The sequence below is a fragment of the Tauraco erythrolophus genome, chromosome 23, assembly GCF_009769465.1.
Source record: "Tauraco erythrolophus isolate bTauEry1 chromosome 23, bTauEry1.pri, whole genome shotgun sequence".
In the NCBI taxonomy this organism is placed as follows: domain Eukaryota; kingdom Metazoa; phylum Chordata; class Aves; order Musophagiformes; family Musophagidae; genus Tauraco; species Tauraco erythrolophus.
In genome coordinates, this window is record NC_141487.1 from 5,459,666 (window position 1) to 5,486,301 (window position 26,636).

The 26,636-nt window shown below is 50.3% G+C and overlaps 1 protein-coding gene across 1 annotated transcript in view; it reads left to right on the top strand.

Moving 5' to 3' along the window:
* Window positions 1-26,636, top strand: part of SAMD11 (sterile alpha motif domain containing 11) — a 122,873-nt gene that overhangs the window by 73,026 nt on the left and 23,211 nt on the right. Inside the window, exons 6-8 of the mRNA XM_086625581.1 lie at window positions 11,417-11,509; window positions 18,158-18,322; window positions 23,937-24,087. Coding sequence (XP_086481707.1) covers window positions 11,417-11,509; window positions 18,158-18,322; window positions 23,937-24,087 — 409 coding nt within the window. The remainder of the gene's footprint in view (window positions 1-11,416; window positions 11,510-18,157; window positions 18,323-23,936; window positions 24,088-26,636) is intronic.

A 26,636-nucleotide genomic window follows, 5' to 3' on the forward strand; every position in this document is an offset into this window, starting at 1 on the left:
AACAACATCTGCAAAGGTAGAGCAAGTATGCTCAAATGCCCAGGGGGAGCGTGCACGTGGGAGGGGAGGGCAGGCGATGAGCCTAATGAGAATATGGAAGTCACTTCCAAATGGATCAGATAAAGACGAGGCAGCAGACAGGGTACAGCACTGGCACTACGGAGGGGCTTACCTTGAGAGAGGATGATGGCACGAGGTGCTTTTAATCTTAATTGAGAGAGAGACACACACGAGGATGAGCAGAGCCTGGGCTGCTTGACGAAGGCACGGTGGCAAAGCTGACGGTTTGCACATCAAACACGGATTTAGAGCCCCTCTAAGCAGCTAGTGGTGTGTCTGTAAACAAGTCCAATCCCCTCTATCCAGTTTGGCTAATGCGGTCTGCCAGGGCATGCGTGGGGTGGGGGAGGACGGAGGAGGCCTTGTGGGTGCCTTCTGCTTGTGTGTGTGGGCTTTGCACACTGCTTTAGGATTTGAACAAGCATTTTACAATAGAGTCCTGGTCCCAAGGCCCTAAATAACTTCTGCCCTGCAAAAATCCTGTTAATTTCTCCTCTTTCTCTCTTCAAATACCCTCTGTTCTGCAGAGCCAGATTTCATGACTTTCCAGTTGCAGTAGGACTATTTGCATGGATAGAAGTGGAGGGATCAGGCTCACTGATGCTAGAGGAAGGTGGGTAGATGTTTCCTGTCTTCCTTCTGCCCCTCGTGATTAGAGGGTGTTGGCTTGATGTCTGAATATTGTCTGAGAGAGCACACTTAATGGAGACATGGCAGAATATCAGATCTCGCTCCAAACAGCAAGCAATAATATTTGGGATATATATAAAATATTTGGGACTGCACGTGGATCGAAGACCCCTTCCTCAGCGATTAGAGACTGCTTTGCCTGTGGTGTGGGAAGCAGTAGAAGGCCAGCCTTCTGATGCTGCAGAGCTCCCAGAGAGCTTGGCCTTTTTCTAGGGGTTGTTGGTCAGTGTGATGGAGATGACAGACCCTGAGAGCTTTGGCCTCAGAGCACTGGTGTCCTCAATGACCAGTATAGTTGTGTGTTAACCTGCAACGATTCCTGTGGAAATCCTACGTGATAGGGAGAAGGTGATGTCTGTGTCCCTTGAAGAGTCCCACTTTAGGAGTCCTGCTGTGTTGGAGGCCATGTATACTTGGTGCTTTTGCAGTCCTGGAAAAGCTCTGTTCATCTACATGTCTCAAAAACATCCTGAGAGCGCGATCTCTTCTCTCTTTGTGAGGTTATTTGTTCTTCTGTGTTAACGCTTCTGTCTCATCTTTCCACTTAATGCTCTGTTGACTAGGCAAGGGAGAAGGCGAAATTTCAGGAGTGAACTGTAAACAGATTCACATTTTAAAACTAGTCTTGAAATTTTTATTGACAAGGCAGTGCTTGTAGCTCACACGTGTGGATCTTGTATCTGATCAAACTACTTGTCTCACTTTCCGTGAACCTATCCCTGAATTCTGTGTGCCTGCCATGGAGGGCTTCCCAATAACTTCGTTTGGCTTTGCACTGGGACCTAGAGCTTTCACCTGCTAAGGAGGAGTTAATATTGGGGTGAAAAAAAAATTGGGATCAGGGATGTTATAGCTAATGGTTAGAGACAGATTCACAGTGAACGGCTGTTTTCTGAGCGTGTGCTAATGAGCTAGGACGCAGACATGTTTTCATTTAACAAAGGCAAACAACAAAAAAAAAAAGCAGAAGCCTTTATTGAACTGCTACCTTAAATTGAGCAGAAAATCAGCACCAAATGGGCATCTAGGAGTTGTAAGCCCAGCCACATTTGTTTATGTGTTTCACCATGAAGGACAGTTGTTCACCTAGGCAACATGAGGGTCTAGGCTCTGTCATTGTCATTCATCCTCTTGGCTTGGATCTGGTGGACTGTCTTTTCTTTGTGCTCTATTTAAGTCCATTTTTATTTTTTCTGAAGCATTGTGGGAGGTAACCAGCATCCTTTTGTCATACAAAGGAATGTCTTGGGAGGTGAAGGAGAAATGGGAAAGCCCAGCACAGAAACACTTCCTTTTGCTGTGCCCTGCAACTGTGCTTGCAGTGTAGGTTAGTGCTTGGGATTTTGCTGGTGTGACCATTAAGGTTTTATTCTTGGCTTTGTCACTGCAGGAGGAGAAGAAGCCGAGGCAGTTTAGTGCCCTGTTTCTGGAGTTCAGTAAACCTTGCTCTTAGCAGGGATTCGAAGCCTGCTCTTGGCAGGAGGGCTCTTGTAGGATGGCTCTGCCAACACCTTTGGGAAGGTCAGTGATGTCTTTCCAGGTGTATCTCCCTCACTTTCAGTAAAGGAGGGCCATAGCTGGACAGGACTCACCATGGCAGCTTAAGTAGCTTGGCCTCCTCTGTGCCTGGCATGAACAGGGCAGACTGGCCATAGTCAGGACAATGAGTCCCTCACTCTCTGACAGTTGGATCCGCCACCAAGCTCATGGCAGTACGTGTTGTGGCTTTGAAACTGAAATAAACACCAACCCTTTCTTCCTTTTCTTGCAGGTCTAGGAAGAGCAAGATTATCCTGCTTCCAAAAATAACCTCCCCCCACCCCCTGCTTCCATCTCCTTTCCTGGGTGCCCTGCAGGCAGCTAGTAAAGAGCTGAAAACAAATCATCAGTGCAGTGACATCTCACTGATGTTATATATAGAAATCCAGCACGGATTGTAATGTGGCACCTGACTTGTCCACTCTTGCTTGCTGCTGGTTGGAAGCGCAGGGAGAGGAGGCAGTGCGTGGCCACTCCTGACCCTGCCACAAGTCAGGTTGACACTTCAGAGCCAGGGTTTTGACACTGTTCCTGCTCCAGTGCATGTGTGTATCTCTGTGTCATCAGGTTTGGGTGCTGTGGGTTTAGTCCTGCAAATCCTAGCCTTCTGCTGTGGCTGCACAGCGGGGTCGATGCTGATCCCCCCACAAGCTCCCCACAGCTGTGTGTCTGGAAAGCTCGTGTTACGATTAGATGTCCAGGTAGCAGGCATTGAACTGTTGCTCTGCTCCTTGTTTCTTCCAAGCAATCAGCAGGATGCTCTGTGGCTCACAGCTTCATGAGGTTTGCAGTGAAAGTCCTGCCGAAGAGAAAGGGATGTGGAGCTGTTTGGGGGGGAGAGACGTGCTGGAGATGACACATGAAAGTGTTGACCCAGCCTTTTGGGTTGGTAGACTTGAGAGAAGTCCATCAGGAAAACAGATCTGACCACAAGGAGCACTGGGCATTTAGAGCCCTGGGGCAGGCAGACCTGCCAGGGTAGTGTGTGACCATGGCTGCCAGCTCAGTCCCTGCCTTACAGCACTGCTCCAGCATGGGTACCTTTGGCAAGACTGGCCTGTCCTGGACTGAGCTAGGGTGAATGAGAAAGATGACGATAACCATTACTATAATTTGTGAAAGGTCATGTGTTGGTGTTTTATTTTAAATTTTTTTCCCCTCCTGCTGTGTCTGCATATACACAATTAAGCTCAGGTTTCCCCACAGTAAAGACCCTCAACTCAACTCCTTTCCCTCTGCTAAGCATGTCTGATGGCTTTCTACAGTTACTATTCTCTTCAGTGCAAATCAAGGAGATGGGTGGGGATTCTCAAGGATGAAGTTGCATGTACATCACTGTGGGGGACGGACTCATAAATTAAACTGCAATCTGTCCTAATGATGTCCTCTCCCCAGATGCAAGCTTGTGGTTTCAGACCTGGTCAGGGGAGTCAGCAGTGCCACATGCTTTACATCAGGCATGAACAGACTTGGGAGGAGCTGTCCTAGGATGGAGGGCTGGGGGTTGCAAAGATTTTATTAATGATGTGCTGTGAGCAAGAAGAGAGTCAACTGCCTATTTCATCAATTCTTCAGCTCTGCACAATCTTTTCATTCCCAATTCCTATTCTTCTCTTTGCTCTTCTCCCCTTTCCTGCTCTTTTCTCTCTTCCTTGCCTTTCTTTGGTTCTCAAATAATTTTTCCCCCCTTCCTTTTCCATTCTGAAACCCCATCTCACATAAGCACCCTTCTTCCTTTCCATTTCTCTTCCTGTCTTTAGTTCCCTGGCCTCCTCCCTGTTGTCCCTTCCCCACCCTCCCTCCATCTCCAAGCTTCTCGGGAAGAAGACAATTTGAAGGCTTTCCGCTCTGCTCTCAGCTGAGAGGCTCCTTCCCTCAAGCCAATCAATGGCAGCCTTTCAGCCCCGGTGGGGCTTGGCAAACATCAGATCAATAAGTTATTAGCACCATTCTGTCAGCTGTAATGTGGAGATTGATCGGGGCCGGGGCTCCTGCATGCTGCCTGGCACTTCCCCAGCCTGATAAAGATGACAGATTAAGGGAATAAGAAAAAGGAATTAAGGAGTCTGGCTGTCAAAGCTGTCACGGGCTGGAGGAGCGCTGTTTTTTTCAGGGGCTGAATGAGTGCAAACGGACATTTAAATGGTGCTAAGGGTACAGCACCACCAGCAGCTCTGTTGGAAATCACTATCTTCAGCATTCACTTTTCTAAAGAAATGCTGGGAGACTTTGTGGAAGGAGCAGCCGGAGGAGGTGGAGTAGCTGTCCTGGCTCTTGGAGAGAATACCAGGTTCCTGGCACAGACCACGCGCAGAAGATGCAGCACCGAGGAGCTCACGGGGAGATGGGAGTGCTGTCCCTGCCACGTTGCCTACCCACCTTTTGGCGTGGTTGGGTGGTTGTGTGGCATTCTCCAAGGCTGAGAGAGGTATCTGTGTCAGAGGAATGATGCCAGTTTTCATAGCTTTTTATCACAGATACATAAATTGAGAACAAATGACCTTCGCACGAGAGGTTTGTCATTCCTCAAGAAAAAACTGATCTTTATTGGAACCGTGCTTAAGTCTTCTGGTTTAACAAGCTTCCTGCTTCTCCTGTCTTACCCACTAGAATGTGCTTCTTTCTAGAGCTAGAAAGTGAGTCTCCAAAAGGCCTGGACTTCCAGCCCACCCTCCCAGCCTCATTCTTTAAATCTTTTCTGGAATAGAGTGGGGATTCACAAGTTTGCGATTGCTAAAAAGCCTCTCTGCAGCACATAAAATTAATTCAGATCTCTCTCTTAAGTGCAGTATATCCTCTCCATGAGTGTTTTTCATACTATGAATATTTACCACCTTTCTGTGGCTTGGTGCATGCTGTAAAAATGAATTTTGTAAGAATCTGGGAGACAAGGGGGCGTTGGTGCACCTTCTCTAGTAAACAGCCTCATTACAGACAGACAGGAGGATGGCTTCAGCATGACCTGCACCTCCCTCTGTTCACTCCTTGGGAACTGAAATACTGGACAGTCCTTTTAGGAGCTTAGCTCCAGCTAGGCAAATCGAGTGAGCACAAAGAGGTGGGAAGTAGCAGGATACTGTTTGCATGGTAGGAGGAAAGGCAGATGGCCAAGTGGTTAGAGCTGAGAAAGAGTATGCAGGCTCCTTCTCAAGCTTCGGAAGGGATGGTTGGTTTGTAGACATTGGGAATCCTTCTACTCAGCTACTGTCTTGTTGCATGCTCCCGCAGCTTTCAGGTACGCCACAGTTAACTCACATTTAGGAAGGGGTTAGTGACACTAGGCCTACCTTTGGGGTGCTACTTTCTATGTAATGCATTGAGATCAGTGAGTGGTGGTCACAGACTTGCCTGTTGGAGTCTGTCTTTGCTATTGGTAGGAGTGACTGCACAACCAGTCTGCCAGAGCGAAGTTCTCTCAAAGTGAGCAGGAAGGAGAAAAACCTTTGATGACTTGATATTGCATCTTCTTTGCTTTGTAGTAAGAGACCTTTAGTGTGTCCCATTCCTCCCTGCCCTTTGTTTCGTGTTTTCTTCCTGTTTCCAAGAGCTGCTTGTCACAGGGAACTTGAAGCGTGCTGCTTAGGGAACATTTGCAGATACCTTGGTCTAGGTTAGGGACAGTCCTGAGCCAGGAGTGCCCAGCTTGCTCTGCTGTTTTTACTATTTTTACTATTAAGCCTGGTACAGCAGCCGGCGAAAGGATTCTTCCTGCCCTGGAGAGCTTGCGATCTAAATCTAAGTGACAACCAACAAATAGATATAGATGTGGAGACATAAAGGAACGAGATAACCCAGTGCAATAGCTAAGGTTTGAAGCCTGCTGCCTGCTGTGTCCCTAAAGCCATTAAGCTGACCTGCTGAGAGGAGGATGCTACCTTTATTTTGCAGCTGTTTTGACATCCCCTTTGCCGAGATACAGCGGTATGTCCCCCCCCCTTGCTAGTACTAACCCTGTCCCGTGAGCTGGCCTGCACTCGTATTGTTCTAGGATCCCAAGTCCCAGAAGCCCACTGCTTCCCTTCCCCCAGCTTCCCCAATAATTTTTTTTTCCATTCTCATTGCCCTCCATTAAATTATGGCCCGTTATTCCCATGACCTTGTGCTTCACTCTCCCTTTGTTCCATTGATTCCTGCTGGCAAGGGATGGGGCCGATGTGCAGCCAGATTCCACGCTGCGGCACGCAGCCTACTGCGTGGCCCCTCACACGCCAGCCTTTGTTGAGAGCAGCTCTGGGCCTGCTGGGACTCAGCAAGCTGGTGCTGCTGCTTACAAAGGCACAAGCCCATCGCTGGGGAAGTCAGTCTCCAGGGTCCCTGCAAACCTGTCACATTGGGCACAGGCACAGGCTGAGCAGCAAGGCTGGAGCACCAGAGTTGTTTGAGCAGAGCAGCTCCTCTGGTGGCAGCGTGTTTGTGCCAGAGGAAAGGGGAGAGCTGAATAAACTGAGATGCTGCCAACACATTTCAGACTGGTCAGTGGGAATTGTCATCTCTGGGGTTTAAGTTTGATGGGGGAGTTGAGAGCAAGGGAGGATGTTTTCCTCCTCTTAAAATAATGTGAAAGGAGGTGAAAAAAAGGAGAAGACTCGTGTTAGATGTTGGCTATCTGAGCCTGAGGGATTTCCCATGTAAGTTGGCTCAGTTCTTTGTTTACTCAGGACTTCGGGGTCCAAGAAGCTTTCAGAGCAAAACCAATGATATGGATCGGGAGCGTGAGATCGGTCTTGAGCTTTTCCCGTTGTGCTGTAGCATAACACAGTGCAGAAAAACTTGGTGCAGTCCCTTGGCTGTAATTGACACTCTCTATAGTTCACCCGTTTAACAACACTGGGAGGGCAAAAATTTTGTGACCACCATATGTGTTCATTTGCCTTCTCCAGGTGAAACGCTGTGGTCAGTCACTGGGATAGGGACTCAGTTCTCACCCTGCTGTTGATGCAACGTGCGTCCTTGGTGCATCTTCTCTGCTGCAAATTCCCTTGTAAATTGAAGATAAAGTCCCTCCATCTTTGGGGAAACCTTGAGATAGGTTTTCTAATCTTTCCAGCCCACTTAGGCTCCCAAGTCCTCTCTTCAAAGCTGATAATGAGGCTTGGGATTCTTAGATACGTTGGTGAACACAACTGTTAAGTCACCCAGCTCTGCTGAGTGCTGGGAGGCTGCGGATTACAGGCAGTGTAGAAGTACAGAGAACTGTTACTTCCAGGGGACGTTTCCACCCATTGCCCCTAATCGTTGTGTCTCAAGTCCAAAGAGGGCTGTGATTAGCTAAAGCCCACATTGCACTGGCTTCTGCACAAGCTTGTTTTATGGTGTCATACCCACATCCTTTCTCTTTATGGTTGCAAAGCTGTTGGGTGATACTTCTGCATGGAGGCAGAAGTGCTGTCCTCCTCCAGCTGGCCTACTTCCCTGGCCTGTGTCTGTTCATGTTTCACTGTAGAAATGCAGCAGGCGAGTGCTGGATTTCCTCTTCACATGAAAGAGGGGGAAAAAATCCACTTTGATTTCTAGATCTTTGGGGAAAGTATTTGACTTATTTCTGAAAACCTCTCTGGGTCACCTTCTGTACTGCCATGTCAGGCTAGCAGAAGCCTTGACTGTAATGCAGGATCTGGGGACCTGCATGGGAGACCTGTGGGAGGGGGGGTTGTATGATCAGGGCTGTGTTGCACTGGTGGCTGTCAGTGATCAGTATGCTTGGGGCTTCCTCTAGCACTCCCTACTTGTGTTATTGCCTGGCCTTGCTTCATAACATTACGCTTTTACTGATAATGTCTTTCATTTTCAGCTTTAATATTAAAAAACTGTTGTGATTTGGCTTCTTTTCAACTGAAATGCTTCATAGAAGGCAGGGGAGAGGAGGCAAAACCAGGAATGGGTGGGGGAGGGAAGCCCCCCCCAACTATCCCTCCCCATCCTCTCTCTAAGGTGGAGGGTTGCCTTTTGCAGGTGCATGGCCTGAGCAAGCAGCTGTCTTTTGGCTTTCTGGTCAATGAGCAGCAGTGAACACTAAATGCACAACTTGTCTGTGATGATGGCGAGACATCCAGAAGCTACATTGCCAACTCATTTGCAAAAGGTATTTGGTTTTGCTGCTGCAGAGTCAGGGGGAGATGGACTGTGGATGCTGCCATCCCAATGCCTTCAGCCACTGGCCTGGTTGTTTGTGTGTGAGTGCAAAGAATGGTTGGATGAATGGCATGTGGACATAAAGAGATGAATTTAGAGTACTGGGTCCTATAAAAGGGTATGAGTTTAGCAGATATAAGTGGTGTGCCAAAGGTGTGCATGTGGTTTAAGTTGTAGAGAGGAAAGATTGTTGCTGTAATACAAATACATTGCTTTTTAGGTTGTATCCCAGAATCTATGAGTAACTAATGAAAATGGGACTGGCCTCTTCCCTGCTTTGCAGCTAGGAAAGCTAAGAGAGGGACCTGACTTCTTATAACACTGGGCTGGAATTCCAAAGATGGATATTCAGTCTTGTGCTCTCCCACTGCCTCAGTAAAGTTGGGGCAGATTGTTAGATCATTGTCCCTCGGTACTGGCTACTGATCATAATTAGTCTCTTTTCCTTTCTTACTGTATGTTTTGTTGATTTAGTTCATGCACTTCTAGGGGCATAGGCAGTCTCTGACACATCCCAGGACTTTGCCTTTAATGAAGGAGAGAAAAAAAAAGGAAAATTTTTCATTCTGCGATCTGACAGCTGTAAAAACTGAGGAGCAACCCAGATACCAACTCAGTGTGTGGGATTTGGTGCTTTGGTACAACGTGAACCAGAGATGCTGGAAGGAAAACGCTGCAGATCGTCCTAGAGATTAATACTCTAATGTGGGATCTCTCTGGAGGGCCGCGTTCAAATTTTGACTGAAAGACATGTGGGACCTGTCCCCGTGGCACAGTGCTGATGGCAGGCTGGCACACCTGGCTGCTCACGGAGCTGCCAGCTCACTTGCCTGTGTGCCGAGAAGTGGGTGTTTTGGAGGCTGGTGGGGCACGGGTCTGGTGGAGTTGGTGCCGCTTCAGAGTTACTGTGTGATCTGGGTCTTCCCCTGCACAAGTGCAGGCGGTTGGGAGTGGGATGGGACTTGCAACCTGTCCTGCTGACGAGCCTGGGAATGGCAGGGCATGGTGCGAGTCAGAGCGAATGGCTGCTGGCAGATGGGCGCGTGGGAGCGGGAGTGGAATAGCAAGAGAATAGTAACGAGGTGCCTTGGCAGAGCTGTGAAATGAAGGAATCTTCACTGCTCATATTCGAACTGCTGTCGCATGTAACTGGTGCTTCTGTCACCAGTTCTTCCATGGAGTCTCTTCTGCCTGAAGTACACAGGAACAAGCCCTGCTGGGTTTTGCTGCCTCCTGCCCAGGCTGGGAGGGGTGAGCAGAGCAACGGGACTTTGTTGTTGCAAAGCCGCAAATCCCGGATGAGAACAGTTCTGAGGAGGATATACAATCTTGGCCTCCAGCGCTGAGGGTTTGCAGCATCAGACTAACGTTTCCAGGAAAATCGACATGAAGAATGAAGAGTTCCATGGGGAGGGAGCTTGTGACTCTCTTTGTGCTGTGTGGCCAGGTACTTCCTAGCTTTGATGCTGGCTTGGCAAGCTGATACTGTCTGTGGCTTTGGAGAAGATATTTAAAGGGTAAACTGAGGCAGGAGGATTGATAAGAATTCAAGCTGTATTGAAAGGCTGACTCGACACCTGGAATGTGAAGTGCTGAGAAATCTTATGTGCTGTCACTAGCTGACTCTGTCCTTTCCCATCTGCTTTCCAGTTGCCACTGTTTTGTTGTACCTGCTTCGCTTTTGGTTACGGATGGTTGCAAGCCTCTGCAGTTGTCTCTGAGTGCCAGTTTTTTTAACAGGCTGGGTGACAGGGTCATGGCAAGATAAGATCGGAGGCAGCTTGTGCTCTTTAAAACCTTGAAACGCCACTTGTAACTTTGCAGAGTTCCAGAATTGCTCTTTGGGTGAAGGCATTGCCTGGCAGGCTCTGCCCTCGGCGCGGTAACTGGCTGCTCTCGGCGCTGCTCAGCTCTGTGCTCTGCATCTCTCGATAAACGCAGTGCCAAGGCAGGAGCCTGGGCTTGCTTAGCTGAATTCAAAGTAACGTGGAGTGATTCTGAGTATGAGGGACAGTTGCTTGGCTTAAAATGTCCCCTGGAACATGAATAATTTTGTTGTTCTTATAAACGGCACCGAGGGGCTTTGTAACCTTTCTTAACCAACACACTTTGGGCAAATTGCGGAAGGTTTGCGTGCGCGTTGACTCACAGCCAGATGCGACGTGTACTCACTCAAACATGGTGCTCGTTTGTGAGATTTTTTTTTTTTTTCTTTTAAGATGCTGCATCTTTAACAAGCCCTTGATAGATGAGAATTTGATGCTTGCAGTGACAAACAGTCTCTTCCTTCCTGCCCATATGCAACATCATGCTTTCAGTTTCCCCAGCATTATTATAGGAGGATATTGATTTTAAATCTGCTCGGGGACGCTGTAATTGTATATTAGATATTTTGTGTTGGTTTGTAGGGCTGCAGTAATGCGAAAGGCTTGAGTGTTTCCGTACAATCTAGAGGGGGAAGATTGCTAAGGACCTTGAGGTTTTGAAGGAGGAGGGGGGAGGGGGGGGAGAGATTGAGAGAGAGAGAGAGGGGGAGAGAGAGAGATACTGTGGTAGGAAGATTCAGAGATCTGTTGTGCTTTTTTTTGTGTTGTTTTTTTCCTCCCCTTTCTCTCCCCCGGTTGCTTTGCATCAGGGCATGAAAGGAGTGGAAACACCAGGGGGACAAAAGGCAACAGAACAAATGATGAAACTCAGTAAGGAAATCAACTGGATTCAGAATTTATAGCTTTAAAACGTTGCATTGATCAGTGTGTGAATAGTCATTATGTGCTTTTGGACTGCGTGATTAGGAAAGAAGATCAAGGCTCTCAAGATGATGATTTTTCTTACTTTCATTTTTTTTCCTCTGCTTGTAATATATGTGTGCGTGTGTGTGTGTCTGTGTGAGAGAGAGAGAGACAGAAGCAAAATACCAAAGTCTCTCTGGTTGCTTCTGCAAAGAGGAAAGTACAACCACCTTATTTGATACTCAGGTTTCTCATCTCTCTTCTAGATGAAATTTTAGGCAAGAGAAGAGTATGTTCTCCCAACAGCAGCAGTGAGTGTCCTTTAGAAAGCAAGAAAGCCAGAAGTGAGTCCCCAAAGGGTAAGTGCTGCTTCTCCTTCTCCCATTCCCTTCCCCTTTCTTCTCCGTTCTTAAGAGTGGAACTTAATTGATATTAAGGAGGGAGGGAAGGGAGGGTTGCAAGAGGCTGTGGTGTGGGAGCTGTAAGTATCCGGCACGGAGGGTGCATGCAAGAGGCTACCAGTGCACCGTGCTTTCTTTATCTAATCGGAGGGAAGCTTGCAGTGCGAGAAAAGAATTGCCTCTTAATTAGAATAATTGCTGTATGATTAAAAAAGCAAACTGCAGCTTTTGGGGTGGATTTGAGGGGTGTTTCTACTTTTCAGGCAGAATATCTTGATTACATGTTTAATATAAAAGATACACACAGGTTTATCACGCTGGCATCTGTTCCTTTAAAGGGAAAAAAAGAAGCCTAGCAGGGAGAATAGGACTGCCTAGTTCTTTCTTATGCATTTATGGCACTGTTCCTATAGAGATGGAATCTGCAGAAGGTTTCTCTTTTTAGGGATTTTTTTTTTTAATCTCCTGATTTGTCTTACGGTTCTTTTCTATAAACATGGTTTTTAAACTTTCTTTACAACTGGCAAAGTGGAATGGGTAATGGTGCCTGCAGTTAATGAGTTTGTCTCAAGGTTGCATAAATGAGGTTTTGCAGGCCATTCACTCAAAGGCTTTGTTGTTAAGTTCAAACTAATTAGCTGTCAGTAATACCCATCTCGATCACTGTGTCTAACCTGCACTCTTTGGCCACTAAAAAAATTGAAATAAGAGCAGACTAGCTGTCTGAAGCTAGATCCTGTTTCCTGGGTTTGGAGTCCAGCAGTTGAGACTCTTCAAGGTGTTTATTCTCGATAACCAATCCAGGGAATGTCAAAGGGGACTTTTTGCAGCAGTTTGTCCTGAAGCCTTCTTAAACTACATACTTTATAATATGCTATATAAAGATATATTGTAGGGACCTGTGCTGCATCCTAATTTCATGTAACATTCCTGTGTATTGTCTGTTCTTGACTCCTTGTACCCAAATTATGACCTGAAAGGCAGCATACTGTGAGAGGATGTTGAATGCTAGTGTCACTTAATATAACAGTGCTAATACTACCTAAGAACATACTAAATCTTTTCTTTCATGTAACCCTCTCCTGCCTGTTAACTCTTTAATGCAAGTAGAAGTGCCTTAGCTTTTTACTGGGCTTTTCTGAAAGATGTAAAAGAGAAACCGTATCTACTGCTACTCTTTTGACTTTTTCATCTGCCCTATTCCTGTTATCCTTGAAATGTTTCTAGTAGATGTGCAGGTAAGTTCAGCAGGATGCTTCTATAGATTCTGAAACGCGATTGTTATATAGGGGCATGAGAGTCCTGTAACAGACTAGATACACCTGCTGTCATCTTTGCTGTTTCACTTGAGTCTGTATCGTTCGTGATGCCATGCATGCTTAGGAACTGAATCCACGTAACAGCAACCCGTGTGGCCTGGCTGAGAATGGGCTAAACTTTAATCAAGCCATCTGAAGCCAAACTATTGCATTTGGATTCACCTTAATAAAGTGGCTGGACTTGCACAAATCGATGTTTTTGCCATGGGAGCAGCAGGGTCAAACGATCCCATTCCGTTTCTTTCCTCTGTCCTTCCCACCATTTTTGTTTACTCGAGTGGGTTGAGCGCGGGGTGAAGCAGATAAGCAGCCCTTGGCTTTGCAGTATGCACTCAGGATCTAAATCCTGCTCCTTAGCTCTGAAAGACTCGGGGATTTCCCCAACTCATTAAGCAAGGGGTTCCTAGGAAGCCCTGAATAAAAGCAAACTTCGTTTTCTACTCCCACTTTTTTCTCAGAAAGCCTTCCCTGCCCTTTAAAAGAGTGTGAAATGGAATGGAAATTCTGAGCTGGGCCTTTTCTGAATCTCCTGTGTTACCTGTTTTTTGTTGTATGAGATCATGGGGGAACCCCTGTTCTCGCCAGCGCTGCGGCTGTGCTGATGCTACAGTACCGTCAGAATAGTGAGGGGCTGAACAGGGGCACAGACTTTTGTGCTTTTGCGACCTTTATCTACCCACCCCTTGCTATGGAAAGGGGGTCAAGGAGGGGCTATAGCCGGTGTTTCTGTGTCTTAAGCCCCACACAGTGAGAGCACCTTGCAGCTGAGAGCTCCCAGGGGACTTTGATCCTGGTGGGAGGCCAGCAGCGCTCCTGTGGCACGGGTACCATAGAGGGCTGGGGGGGGAAGCGATCCTTGTGTTCCCAGCTCTATACTAAGGAGCTGGTTGGAAACAGAAGGATCCACGTTAGGTGACAAGCTGTTTTCAAATGCAATGGACCCTCGTGGCTAGTTACCTGGAATTTGGGAACTGCTGCTGCGGAGTAGTGCTGTAAAGCATGAGACCGCCAGAGCCCCGAGCTTGGCCAGGACCCAGATGCTGTGAGTGCAGTTTGTGATTTAGGAGCAGGAGGGGAAACAAGGACTGACTGGAGCTTTGTAGCCCGTGCAGCCCCACGCTGTCCTCCAGTAGGAGCCAGCTCTGCAGCGGCTCCCTGGGATGCACCACTCCTTTTTTCCAGCCTGGTGATGTGCCCAGTGTGGGTGCTGGTTCCCACGGAGGTGTACGGCTCGAGGTGGGGTGTCTCCCACTCGCCGTTGCACGCTGACCCGGGATGTGGCTCTTGCTCAGGGCACAGCTGCATTGTCTCTGAAACAGCCTTTTGAAGAGGAGAAGTGACCCCGTGCCCGCGGCACGTCTCGTGCTGCTGTGGCTGCGCCCGACGAGGCCGGGAGAACAGAGGCAGCCAAGTAAATCACTCCCTCTCTCTGACTGAGTGAAAAAACACCTGTAGGGCTGGAAACCCTTCCAGCGGGGAAGCAGGAACCTTCCCTTCCCCCCTCCCCACCGCTCGCAGTGTGCGCACCAGAGATCAAAAGAGAGCCCTATCTCGGTGGAAACAGGGCCGCGCCGGCACTGCTGTCAACCAGAGCAGAACGTTCTCGCGTCTAATATGGAAATGTGAGCATATCACAAGCTCGAAGCGAGGGCTGTGCTGGCAGGTCACGGAGGAAGCTTTCTCCCCGGGAGACAATTCCCCAAGTAAAACCCTCGCTCCTGCGGCAACAGCGTGCCTGGAGATGTGCTTCTCCGATACCTTGAGACATGAAATAAAACTGAACGATTGCAAAAGGAGAAAATCAGAAATAGTGTTTTGGTTCCTATTTGAACTGCTGAAAATCTGGTAGAAGCCTCATCATTTGGGAAGATGTGAAACTAGGCTGGACTAAGTGCTGGAAAACACACGTAGGGAACAATATTGCACTTGCCCCCTGGGGTGGGCTGATGAGCTCATGTGCTGCTCCTTCTGCCATTCTCTTTTCTTTGCTGCTGTAGGTCATTTAAAACAAAAGAAAATCTTATTACATCTTTGATGAAGTGGACCAGAACCGGAGCTGGACTACAGCTGAGTAATTCAGATCCAGCCTCTCTCAGTTTGTTCCTCTTCTTTGGGGGGAATATCCATCTTTTGATGGGTTTGGCAGCTGTCCAGTTAAGCCAAATGAAGAAACAATGTTTGGCCCCATTCTTCCTAACAACTTGGAGATATGTTGGAGATATCCCTGTTCCTTGCAGGGGGGTTGGACTAGATGACCTTTGAAGGTCCCTTCCAGCCCTAACCATTCTATGATTCTATGATTCTAACTTTGTTGCACCCCAAACCCATATTGCTGAATATGGTGGGAGGGGGCATGGGCCCTGTCTGCCCTGGCAAGTGACAGCTTAGACCCTAAAGCTACTGGCTAAGACCTGGCTTGAACCTGAGGTGGGGTGCTTTTGCAGCAGGCTCCTTAAGATTCTACTGTGGTTCAGTAAAGGGAGCCTCAGCCTGTCGTGGGTTTGTTGTAGCAAAGGAGAGGCTGAGTGCTCCTGTCTTGGATTGCTTGGGGAGGACGAGCCTTAGAAAAGCTTGGTGAAAAGGTTGTGGAGCAATGACACATCCTTCAGGCTGAGCAGAAAACCTGAGTCCTTGGAGAGCCTGAATTCCCTGTGGCTGCTACCGTTGGGACCCTGCAGCGTGGGTGGAAGGTGGGAGAGGTGGGCTCCCTTTGGCTTTGGAGCAGGGAGGCATGCTGGAGAGTGTGAAGACCCAACAGATGCCCGCCTTGGCTGTGCCTTCCCAGTGACCGTGCCAGAGTCCATTTCACACCTGGCGGCTGGAAGAGATTTGGCGAGATCAGTCTCCAGCATTACCCCCTGGTAATGACAAAAGCAGACAGCAAAGCTTCAGCAAAGCTGGAATTATCGCTGGCTGAGTCATGTGAAATCTTCCAAGTTTTAAGTGTGGAAATCCAGCCTTTCCCTGGACTCCTCCTTCCTCTTAGCATCCCCTTCCCACCCCCATTCTCCCTCCCCTCCTTGCACCTGAAATCTGCTCTACGGCTGATCGGATAGAGTTTATGGTAATTAAGTGTTATTAAATCCCCTCCTCCCTCCCTTTTTTCTCTAATGACACAGCTGTGGGGGAAAAAAAAAAAATCAGTGTTTTTCTAAATCAGGTCTGTGGCATGCGGCTTTGCTCCTTAGACCTCTGGTTAAGAGCATCAGAAGGGAACTGAAACAGTTGGTGCACTCCTGTGTTCCTGGAAGAGGTGGCAGGAGCGGCAAGAGAGCGGAGGAGGATGTGGGAATCTGGCCCGCAGAGTGACCTGGTGGGAAGGGGATGTGGAAGGGAATTCTACCTGCCCCCCTGCTGCTCCTTCCACTGGCATCTTGCAGGCTTGGGTACTGGAGGTGGGAGTGGGAGGGAGCAGGCATGGCATGGCTGTCTTCTTGTGCAGCCTCCCTCTTCTGGGTCTGGTTTGTAAGTGTGATGCACGCGGTCCAGGGTTGGGACCCAGCTCCTGCTGTGAGCTAGCTTGAAGCAGGCCATGAACCTGTGATTTGCACAGGAAGCCTGCGGTCCCTGAGATGCAGATACATGTCACTGGGGTAGAGATTAGTGGTCGCAGATACGGCTACAAATTGCTGTGCTGATTGAGAATCCTTGTGGAGCTGGATGGCTGACCTGAGTTGGAAGGCACTGAAGTAATTTCCCTTTTGCAGAGGAAGAGTGCCTTGGGAGTTGGTGATGCAACCCTTTTTTATTGAAACTTTGTGCAGCTCATACTCTTTATTATTATTACTAGCCTCTCCGATGTTTTGGGGAGGAGGTGGTTTCATTACCACACGTGAAGGCTGCATCCCTGGAATCTAAGCCCCTATATGTTTGGTTGTGTAATGAGTTTGGTGGCAGACAACACTTGCCACTAATGGCCTCTTGTTCTGGCCAAGGAAGAAGTGAACCAGTCCCTAAAGTACTGTGGCAGGGCCACGCTTTACGGTCTCTTGGACTGTATTTGTTTGCCACAAGCGATCTTTTCTAGTAGCCAGCTCAGGGGCCTTTCTCTCACCTGAGAGAGATCCACAGCTTTTCTCCCAGCAAGATGTCCAGTGTCTGCATATTCATCACCATGCTGATGCTGGTGTAAAGGAAGTGGCCTGTGCTCAGAGCCACCACCTTGAAATTGGAGCCAGTTTGGCAGCAGAGTCACCTGCCATGAGCCTGCAGGGACTCTTGTCTGCCAAATGAGGTGGATGAAGGAGCACGAATCCAGGGCACGTGGTAGGGTGGTCTTGTCATTCACTGAAGGAAGCAGTGGTCTTGTGACTGCAGCATGGGGGGAGCCCTTCACACTCCTTCCCTTCCCTTCTGCCTGCTCCGATTGTTGCTGGGAGTTCCTCTCTGAGTAATGAAAAGGTTTTGCCTGTGGGGAAGATCCAAGATAAAATAGTGTTAGAGCAGCCACTGCCAAGGCCAAGAACAGTAATTACTCTGAGTTCTGCTTACAGTAAACACAAAGCCTCTGTGGTTTTATCTCCCTGATTGTTAGACTGGGATCCCTACCGCCAAGGGAACAGGTAGGGCCTTCCTCCAAGCGTCTCCCTCCTGGGCTGTGCAGCCATTCTGGAAAGATGGAGAGGTAGGCATGTTGGGTGTAACATTAATGGCCTCAGGGTGCTGAGCCATATGTACAGATCTGGAACAACCTGCTTTTGTGACTTCCCTCCAAGAGCTGGGCAGGTGGACTGTCGTCACTGTTGTTAGCATCGCCTACACTGGGTGCTTGAACATCTCATGTTTTTGTGTCCTTATGGGTGTTCAGAAAGGTGGGGGAAAGAGGTGCGTGTCTGATCAGGTATTAGTTGAAAAAAAAGAACTCGCGTCCCCTGAGATGAAAGGATGAGAACTCAGTGAACTCTTTCATCCTATTTGTCCTCTTTGCCACCTTGGGGGTAGAGAGCTTGCTGGTAATTTTATGTTATTATAATGCTTGTTACTTTAGGTAAAAAAAAAAAAAAAAGTTGTTAATGAGTTTTTTGACTTTTCTATATATAAGTGTGCCCATGTTTGGAGGTTTAGCAAGTCGTAGGTGTGTCTTGACTGCATATAATGGTGTGTCTCGGAGCACAAGGACAGCTACATTTGGCAGCTCGGTACATCAGTGGGTACGCTACAGAGTTGTGGGAAATTGTGTTAATATCCCTCTACCCCCTTTACTCTTTCTTTCACGCTGTCCCTGTACTTACGTGATTTTCCACTGTATTTCTCTCTGGAAAAAAGACCAAATCTTTCTGCTCTTCAGAAAACTCCCACACGCCTCTGCTTGAGGACTCGGTGACTCAGATGACCCCAGAGGAGCACTATAGACGCATGATGTCAGCACTGAATGAACATGGCACGTTTGAAGAGCAGCAGCAGCAACGTCTCTACCAGCTGGCCAACAGCATGGCAGTGCCCAGCCATGGAGGTACAGGCTCTTACAAATGGGAGAAGGGGCTTGCTTTGCCATTGGGCGTAAGTGTTGTAAGATATCCCTAACCTCTGTGTGTGCATGTGAGGAGGATTTACCGGCTGCAATGTTGCATGTTTATCATGCAGTGAATGCAGGTGGTGCTAAAGAGTATCTTACAGACCGTTTCTCCCACCATCTCTGTGGGGCATCTACCCTCTGCCACCTATAAATGCTATTACCTTCTGCAGCTATCTGTGGGGGCTATGCATTTCTGTACTGCAGTGGATTAGCTGCAACATCACCACTGTGTGTTTTGCCATGGCGGTGAGGGGTGTCCTTTTCTTCCTTTGTTTCAAGAGTTTGTGTCAATCTGAATATCCGGCATCTGTGATGTGAGTCTTATTTGGGTCGTAGTGTGGAGCAAGGGGAATGAGCGTTGGCATAATGCAGGGAGGATGCGAGATGTAGGCAGTGCCAGATACTCCTGCCATTTGGTGACGGGATCTGAAACAGCACCATGGTGTTACAGGGTTTAGTTAGGCATTGATAGTGCTAGGTTTAGAAAGTTTGTGCAATAGTTGCTACACACAGATATGGCATAAATTGGTGTTAAAGACCTTTCACCTTAATGAGAATTAGATGTCTTATAATTTTACGGACAATTAAAATATGCAGATGAAGCTAAATTGCAGTGAAGACAGGTTAGCAGGCAAATGCTGAAGTCCGTGGGACTGGTTCATCCATGGTATTACCTATCGAAAGCAATTATGTTTACATCACCAAGGACAGATCTGGTCCTTCACTAGCCGAAACCAGGTCTGCTATGGGAAAGGGTTGCTGAAAGGAAGAGAACTTCTTCCATACCCAGTGCGTGCTCACTGGGTAAGGGCTTCCTCAGAGCATTTCCTTAAGGACACCGTAGGTCGCAGCTTCCAGCACTGAGAAATTGTCCCCAGACCCTCCCAGGATGGTTTGGTTCTCTAAGGCTGAGCTGGGCACTAGGGATAGCTGAGGGACGCCCCCAGCCCTTCTTTATTTAAGGCCTGTTGCGTGCCCTGCACATTGTGCCTCTGTACCCACCTGTCTGCTGTTCCAACCTTTAACAGCGCGCGAGCATTTCTGCACCAGTATCTGCGTTCAAGGGAAGATGGTGCCGTTCTGCTCTCAAACAGGAGGCTGGTGCTCCTACGTTGTGTTAACGCGAGGAGAGGAGAATCCAAAACCCACTCCTGAAGCAGCCTCCTCGTTAACAGATACCATCGTGCGGTGCTGCTGCCTTGTCCTGGGGCTGGAGAGGTGTCCTGAGGGGATAAGGGTCCTGCAGTACCGGGATCTAGCGGGTCCCCCGCGAACTGGAGGAGCGCTGGTAGGTTCTGCCCGGGATGCGGGGGGAGCTGGCTGCAGCGGCCGGCGCGGTGCTAAAGGGGGCACCCGGGAGCCGCTGCGGGTCCCGAAGGCTCCTCCGCCCCCGGGACACCTCCCCTTCCCCCGGGCGGGCAGAGCCTGCTGGCCCCGTGCCCTTGTGCCCGGGGCTCTGACGCGGGAGCGAGGGGTGAGGGAAGTAACTCGGCTGCCTGGATCAGGCAAAGCCAGGGAGATGGAAGAGGGGAGGCTGCTCCCGTCTTGGAAGGAGAGGGTGAAGCACCACGGAAAAGCAGCGCTGTGCGAGAATCTGTAGCCTCTGCCGCTTCCTACCCGAGGCATGGAGCATGGAGGGCTGACGCGTACCCGCCTGGGTGATCCAGGGAAGGAGTGCCAGCAACACCAGCGGAGCATCCAGCGAGAGCTGGAGGAGAATCTCTGGTCTTGAGTGTAAATCCCCAGGGCTCCTTGTTAGGTTAATGAAGAGGCTGTCATCTTTTCCACTCTGTTTGATTTGATTGGCTTCTCTGGGGGCAAGAAGGCGATTCCTTTCGCTGTGGAGTAAGGATTTGCTTATCAGCAAAGGCATGGCACAAAGCTGTGCTGAGGCACACTGTAGTGAACATGGCACATGCTTCTGTGTGTGGTGTTCAGCTGTCCCAGACATTTACAGAGTTGCAGAGCTCCTGCAAACGTGATACGTAGGTTTGGGGCAAAGCTATGCCCCATAGGGCTGGAGTTTCCACACATACACGCAACGAACACAAGCACAGTACGTGAGAGGACAGTGTATAACATGCATCATGCACAGGAGGATAACACCTGCAGACATGCAAATGCTGAATGCTCAGCCATGACATGCAGGTGTGTGTGGACCGTGTTGAATACAACAGAGCATGTACTCAGCACAAAACATGCTATGTGTACCAGTACTCTTAACTGACTGTCATGGTAGACCACTCAACCTGGGCACCGGATGGCTGCTGGACATGCACATCCAGGCAGAACGTGTGCTGCAGAGCAGCTGGTGTCACCCCCTTCTCCCCCCGCCATGTAATGAGTAAAGTAGCTCATTACATTAAAAGCCTGACGTATTTTTTATGATTATGATTAAATTGTCTCATCAGCATTTGTTAGAGGGAGGGGTCACACTGAGGTTTTGGGGTGGGCAGGGGGAGAAGAGGAGTCTGCACAGACTCTCGTGTAACGTTGACAAGACAAAACTTCGTGTATTTTGAATTGTCTCCACACCACAGGGCTCTGGTTGGGCTATAAATTATTAGTGCCAGTACAAAGCGCAGTTTATCTGCGGGCTCACATGGAGGCACCAATAACATTAATAATTTAAAAAATGTTAATAATTTAAAATCTTTTTTTTTTAATTGCTTTTCAACCCCCCCTCCTCCGCCCCCGTTTTCCCAGTGGCATTCATCCCACATTCTGAATTCAGTCTGTCTTCGTGCCTGGAACCTCCATCCGCCAGCGTCCCACTGTCAATCAATCTGATTTCCCAACTGTCAGAGTGCAGGATTGTAAATAACAGATCCTCGGGGGGGCCTGTGCGAGGGGGTAGGGGCGCAGGGAAGGGGAGGAGGGGAGAGAAAGAGGAGAGGAGAGGGTGTGCGTGTGGGGGGTTGTTGCGGTCATTCAGGATCAATGCGGCTTCTGGAACTGGCTGCATGCCAGACTTCTAAATTACAGGCACTGTGGCAATAAGGAGTGACCTGGGTTTTTCAGATAATTAATTTATAAACATTGAAGGTGCATGGTCCCTGGCGCAGAGAATTCTCTAGGCTTTTTATGTGATCTGATGGGGTTTGTTGTTTCACTATTTCTTGCATACTTCCGCAGTTCAAAATTGTACGTTATTTTAATGTTTGTCCCCTCTATTGGGGGTGTGGGCACAGGGATAGCGTGTGCATGAATGTGGCTGGAAACGTTTGGGTACCAATGTCCCTCTTACTGCCAGCAAAAGTAGCAGCTGCTTAAGTGATTCCACCCCAACTTGCAGTCCCACCATGGTGCTTCAGCCCTGACCATCACCAAAATATTTGATAAAGTGATTGGTGAAGCTCAGGCTGGGCTCGGTGCATCATGTAGCTAATGGGAATATGGATGGCTGGGATTTCCAGAACCAAAAGAAAACAGCATGGTGGTATAAAGGAAGGCAAGGAGATGGGAAGTGTGTTGTTACCAGGGTCACGCAACACTCTTATATTAGCTTGATGGATCAGGTGTGGGGAGAGGACTAATATGCTGCTGGATGTGGAGTGCTTTGAAATCTCAGTATGCAAGTTGATCCTGACTGGGATGTGTTCATTGAGATAAATCTTCCTCTCCTCCCCAGCAGCGTTTTGGTTTCCTTTTGCAGAGTGGTACACAGTGAGCGTATGAAGGAGGTTTCCTCTAAGTGTGCATCTGTGTGCGTGCGTTTCCTGTGTATCACGTGAGTGGCAGCAGAGGCTTTGTTGTGGGATATAAGCAAGTTGTGTGGGGGGTGTTTTCAAACAGGTACAGGAACTAAGGGACTCCTGATGCTTAACTGTGAGAGTAGCACTCTGAATAAAGCTCCCTTCTGTGCAACTGGTACAGGTGTCCGTGTCACTAGACCTTCTCCTAGGTCTGTCCAGCTGCATTGTTCCCTGAGAAGGACAGTGCAATAGCAAGCCAGCTGTACGTTCACCTGCGCTTCCTTGGAGTACGCCGTGATCGCCATTAACCTGTGCTTGTGGTGTATCTGGCCGTGCCTGCGTTGTCCATCACGTGGCTTTGGGGGGGCAGCTTGTCTATGGTGACACCCGCCCTAGAAAGACTGTACAAGCGTAAAACCTGTCATTGCACAGCCCACCTGTGTGATAGGTAGAGGGTTCTGCAACGGTGACATGGCCGTGCAGATTTAGTGAGGGGCGCGTTTCTTTCTGACCTGCAGCCGCTGGTCTGGGGCAAGCCTTGTGCCTAAGGCTGGAAGGGGCCCCTTTCCTGTACCCCGTCCTCATCTGCTCTGTGGCACAGCCCTTTCCTACAGCAGAGCTGCACTAGGCAGGTACAGACCTGGGGCCTGCTGTCACTCCTTGCCCAGGTGAGGACCGCAGCATCCCCAGGCTCTGGGCGGCTGCCTGGTGGGGGGTTCACCATGCTTAGCAAAACAGCCCTTGGGGCTCTGCAGCGCTGCAGCCCCACTGCTGGATTGTACCTGGGAGCAGGGGATGGGGTGCTCTCTGGCCAGGTCAGTGGGGGGAGGCAGATGCTCCCTGGCCGAGAGGGTAGGGGCCACCGGGGGAAACGGCCCCCCCGCTTCCCTGCTTTCAGCAGCAGAAGGAGATGCTGGGGCAGGGAAGGCTTCACAGCGGGAGTTGCTGGGCCGCGGATTTCGGGGAGGACGATATCCCGCCGGGTTCCTCGGTGCAGAGCGCTGCCAGCGGCAAACTCTGCGGGCGCCGGGGACGGACCAGCTAAAATCGGCGGTGCCCAGCGAAGGGTCTGCGGATCGCGGAGCCGCTGAGCGCCGGCGTCCGTGTGCCTCGGCGGGAGGCGCCGCGGGCTGGCTGCTCCCGGCGGGCGGGAGGACGCGGATGGCTTCTCGGTAGCCGGTCGGGTCCGCTCCCCGCCCCGCTGGGCACGGCGGGGCCGAGGCAGGTGCCGCCGCGGCTCTTGCTGGGGGACCGGGAGGTGCCGCCGTCGGTGCGCGGCGAGCCACGGCCCGGGGCGACGCGCCCACGGAGAGGAGGCAGGCGGGTGGCTCGGGAAAGCCTCCCTCTCCTTTTTGTCTCCCCCCGTCCATCCCTCCTTCCCTCCCTCCCTCCTTCCCTCCCTCTCTCCTTCCCTCCCTCCAACAGGAAGGCAATTAAACAGCAATCCACCCCCTCCCGTAGTTGCACAATTTCCTCCGCTGCCAAACTCCCTTGGCGGCGGAGGCGGATCCCGCTAAGAGCCCGCTCTGCCGGGTGAGTGCCCGGGGCAGAGGAGCCGCAGGGCCGGCCGCGCTCCCCCGCGCTTGACAGCTTGCCCGCACCGCGGAGACGGGCGGCGGAGCACAGGAGCAAGCTGTCGCCCGAGGGGCTGCGGGGAGGGACGGGACGGGAGCAGCCCCGGCAGCAGCCCTGCCGCCCGGGGGCTGCGGCGGTGAGCGGCTGCAGGCGGGGAGCCGGAGCGGGCGGGGGGCGGTGGGTGCCTCCGAGGGGCCGGGGCGGCGGCGCGGAGAAGGGGGGGGGGGGACGGGACGTCGGGGCCCGTGGCGGGCAGCAGCTCATCCCTTCCCTCTCCCCAGATCTCCTCCGGGCGCGGCAAGAGGTGGCGGCGGCGGCAGCGGCGCGCAACCCCGGCGCGATGGAAGCGCACATCCCCTCGGCCAGCAACTCTTCCAGCCAGCGGAGGAAGCAGGGCCTCCCCCAGCACAGGGACACCCACTTCCCCGAGAGGTACCGCGGGGGCGGCTCCGCCGGGGGACGGGGAAGGGCCGGCCGCGTCTCACCCACCCCCGGGGCGGGGTTTGCTCCAGCCGCGACGGCATCGCACGGGGGTTGGGGGGGAGGGGGGGGGCGGCGATGCATGCGAGCCCGCTGGTGTGCACCCTCAGAGCCAGCCTGGAAAGGCGCGTGCGTGGGTGCCATAAGGGTCCCGGAGGGGAGGGTGCGCCTGGGTGAGGGTAGCGGTGCCCATGGGGGTGGGCAGGTTTGATTCGCCTCCCCCTCGGGGTTTGCACCCTTGGGCGTTATGCAGGTGCAAAGCGTGGTTTGCATGTGTGCCTGCCACATGCTGGGATGTGTGTGCGCAAAGGGAGGTGATCTGTGCTTGTGCACACACGCATTCGCATCCAGGCTGGCGACTGTCTGGCTGCTGGGAACAATCCCAATCCTGCCTTGGACCTCTAGAGCTGTTGCTAGACTCTAACCTGTTCTTTGGCACAGAGCAAGTTAAGATGTTTAAGCTGGTGTTTTATAGCATCCCCAGATAACGACAGGGAACAAATGGGTGGAATAGAAAGAGAAGAAATTTTCTTTTTTTGAGGAAGGAGGAGGCCTGGCTTGCTTTTACTACTGGTAGGAGTGGGGGAAAGCTGATTTCCCTCCCTCCCGCCCCAGGAAATTCTAGCTCATTTATCTTGCTCTGTGCCATAAGCCATTCCCTCTTCAATCAAGAACTTCAGAAGGAAATTAAATTAAAGCTGCGTGTGTTTCTGACAAGGATAGCAGAGGCGGGAGAGAGCCTGGCAGCCACAGGGATGCAAAGGCTCTGGGTATCACAGGACAAGCTGTGAAAGGCTCTAGTATTGAGGCTGTTTTGGCTTTCACCTTGGGGAGGGCGCAGGCAGCAATATTAATTCTATAGTGTGCGTATGTATGTGTTGGTGTGCAATGTGTAGGGGCTGGGCAGACCTGGTAAACCTTTCCCCTGCAGGGTGTACTTTGGCTAACCCACCTAATAAAATCTAACCCAGTCCATGTGGATCGTAGGCAGACCTGTGAGGAATGCAGAGATAGACGAGTTTCAGTGCAGCCAGTCATTGGGAAAATTTCTCCAGCTATGTGTGGCCTGGAGGAGTGCCAGGCCAGCCGGAGGCCTGGCTGAAAAGGCGCGCTCGGAAGGGTGGAGGTTGCTTCTGGGGAGGTGCTGCACGTAGGAGGGGCAAACTGAAAATGAATTAGATAGATACGTATCAAATCTAGAGGTACTTGCTGCCGTCAGACAGGTGTCCTAGCTAATGGAGCTGGGCTAGGCCAGGAAGCATTAAATCATTTGGGAAGAAGGTGTTATCTAGCTGTTTAAGCAGAGGACTGGAGTTAGGGCCAGTGTTCCTCCTCAGTTATGGGAGGGAAACAGAAGTTACTTGCTAGCTTAGGGGATAGAGACTTAAGGCCAGGAGTTGGAACATCTGCTACTTTTCATCTTTATTCTATTCTCCAAGTAGCCCTATGAATAGTTGTGTTGGCATAAGTGAGAGGGAAATCCTAGTGAAGTGAGGTTGGGGAAAGGAACATATAGGGGGACAACCTGCCTTTGATGTTGAGAGAAATATCTGTGGGGCCTTGGATTAAGTTTGCAGGAGTCACTCTCTGTCTCAGTTTCCCTTGCTGCACGGTGACAGTGGTTCTCCTTTTGAAAGCAGGTTGTACTTGATGCTTGGGAAAGCCTTTGAGCACTTCAGTTCAAAGAATGGAATAGTGTGGCACGTTGTGTAGAGCAATGGATGTTTGCACCCGCTTGTAAATGTCTAGTTATTTGCCTGTAAGAAAGACCAGCCCATAGCTGTGTTGGTGGGAACGAAACAAAGAAGCTGTCTTTTTCTCTGTGATATAAGACTCTGTAGTCTCATTTCTGTCTAAGAGTTTGCAGACTGAAACAAGGCTCATAGCACATTATCAGCTGTGGTTTTATTTTCCCACGCTGCTCCCACCTCGGACTTTATGTACAGGACCTGCTCTAAACGCCTGGGCAGAGTAGTTCTCCAAGGAGCTTTGAGACAAACCATGTGGAACGTCACCATGGTGGGTCTGGCTGGGCACGTCCCGTGCTTCCTTCTTCCACTATGCCAAGCCATGGCGGACCAGACTGCCTGTCTGTTCTGCAGCCATCTGCTCCCACAAGGAGGGTGGAGGAGGCCCTGTGTGGCCTGCCTCCTTGGGCAGGCTCTCAGGTGTGATAATCCTCAGTTAGCAGAGCTGGGGAGTCCTACTGGGCAATGGGAAGCTACAACTATGCCCCATAGTCATGACTTGGTCAGTCTGCTTGATGTTAGTTCACGTGATCGTTATTTCTCCCCAGAAGTCTTGCAGCCACCTGAGTGTCACTAAGGGTCAGCGTGTATTACTCTGCTCCTGCTCAGAAATGGCCTGGTTGGAGCTGTCACGTGCAAACTGTTTCTTGCTGTTTTGCCAAAGCACCACAGGTGTTTTTAGGTATGCCAGGAGAAGCCGTGGCCATGTATTTTAAAGCAATAAAGCACTGTATGGGTTAATTTCTCCGCTCA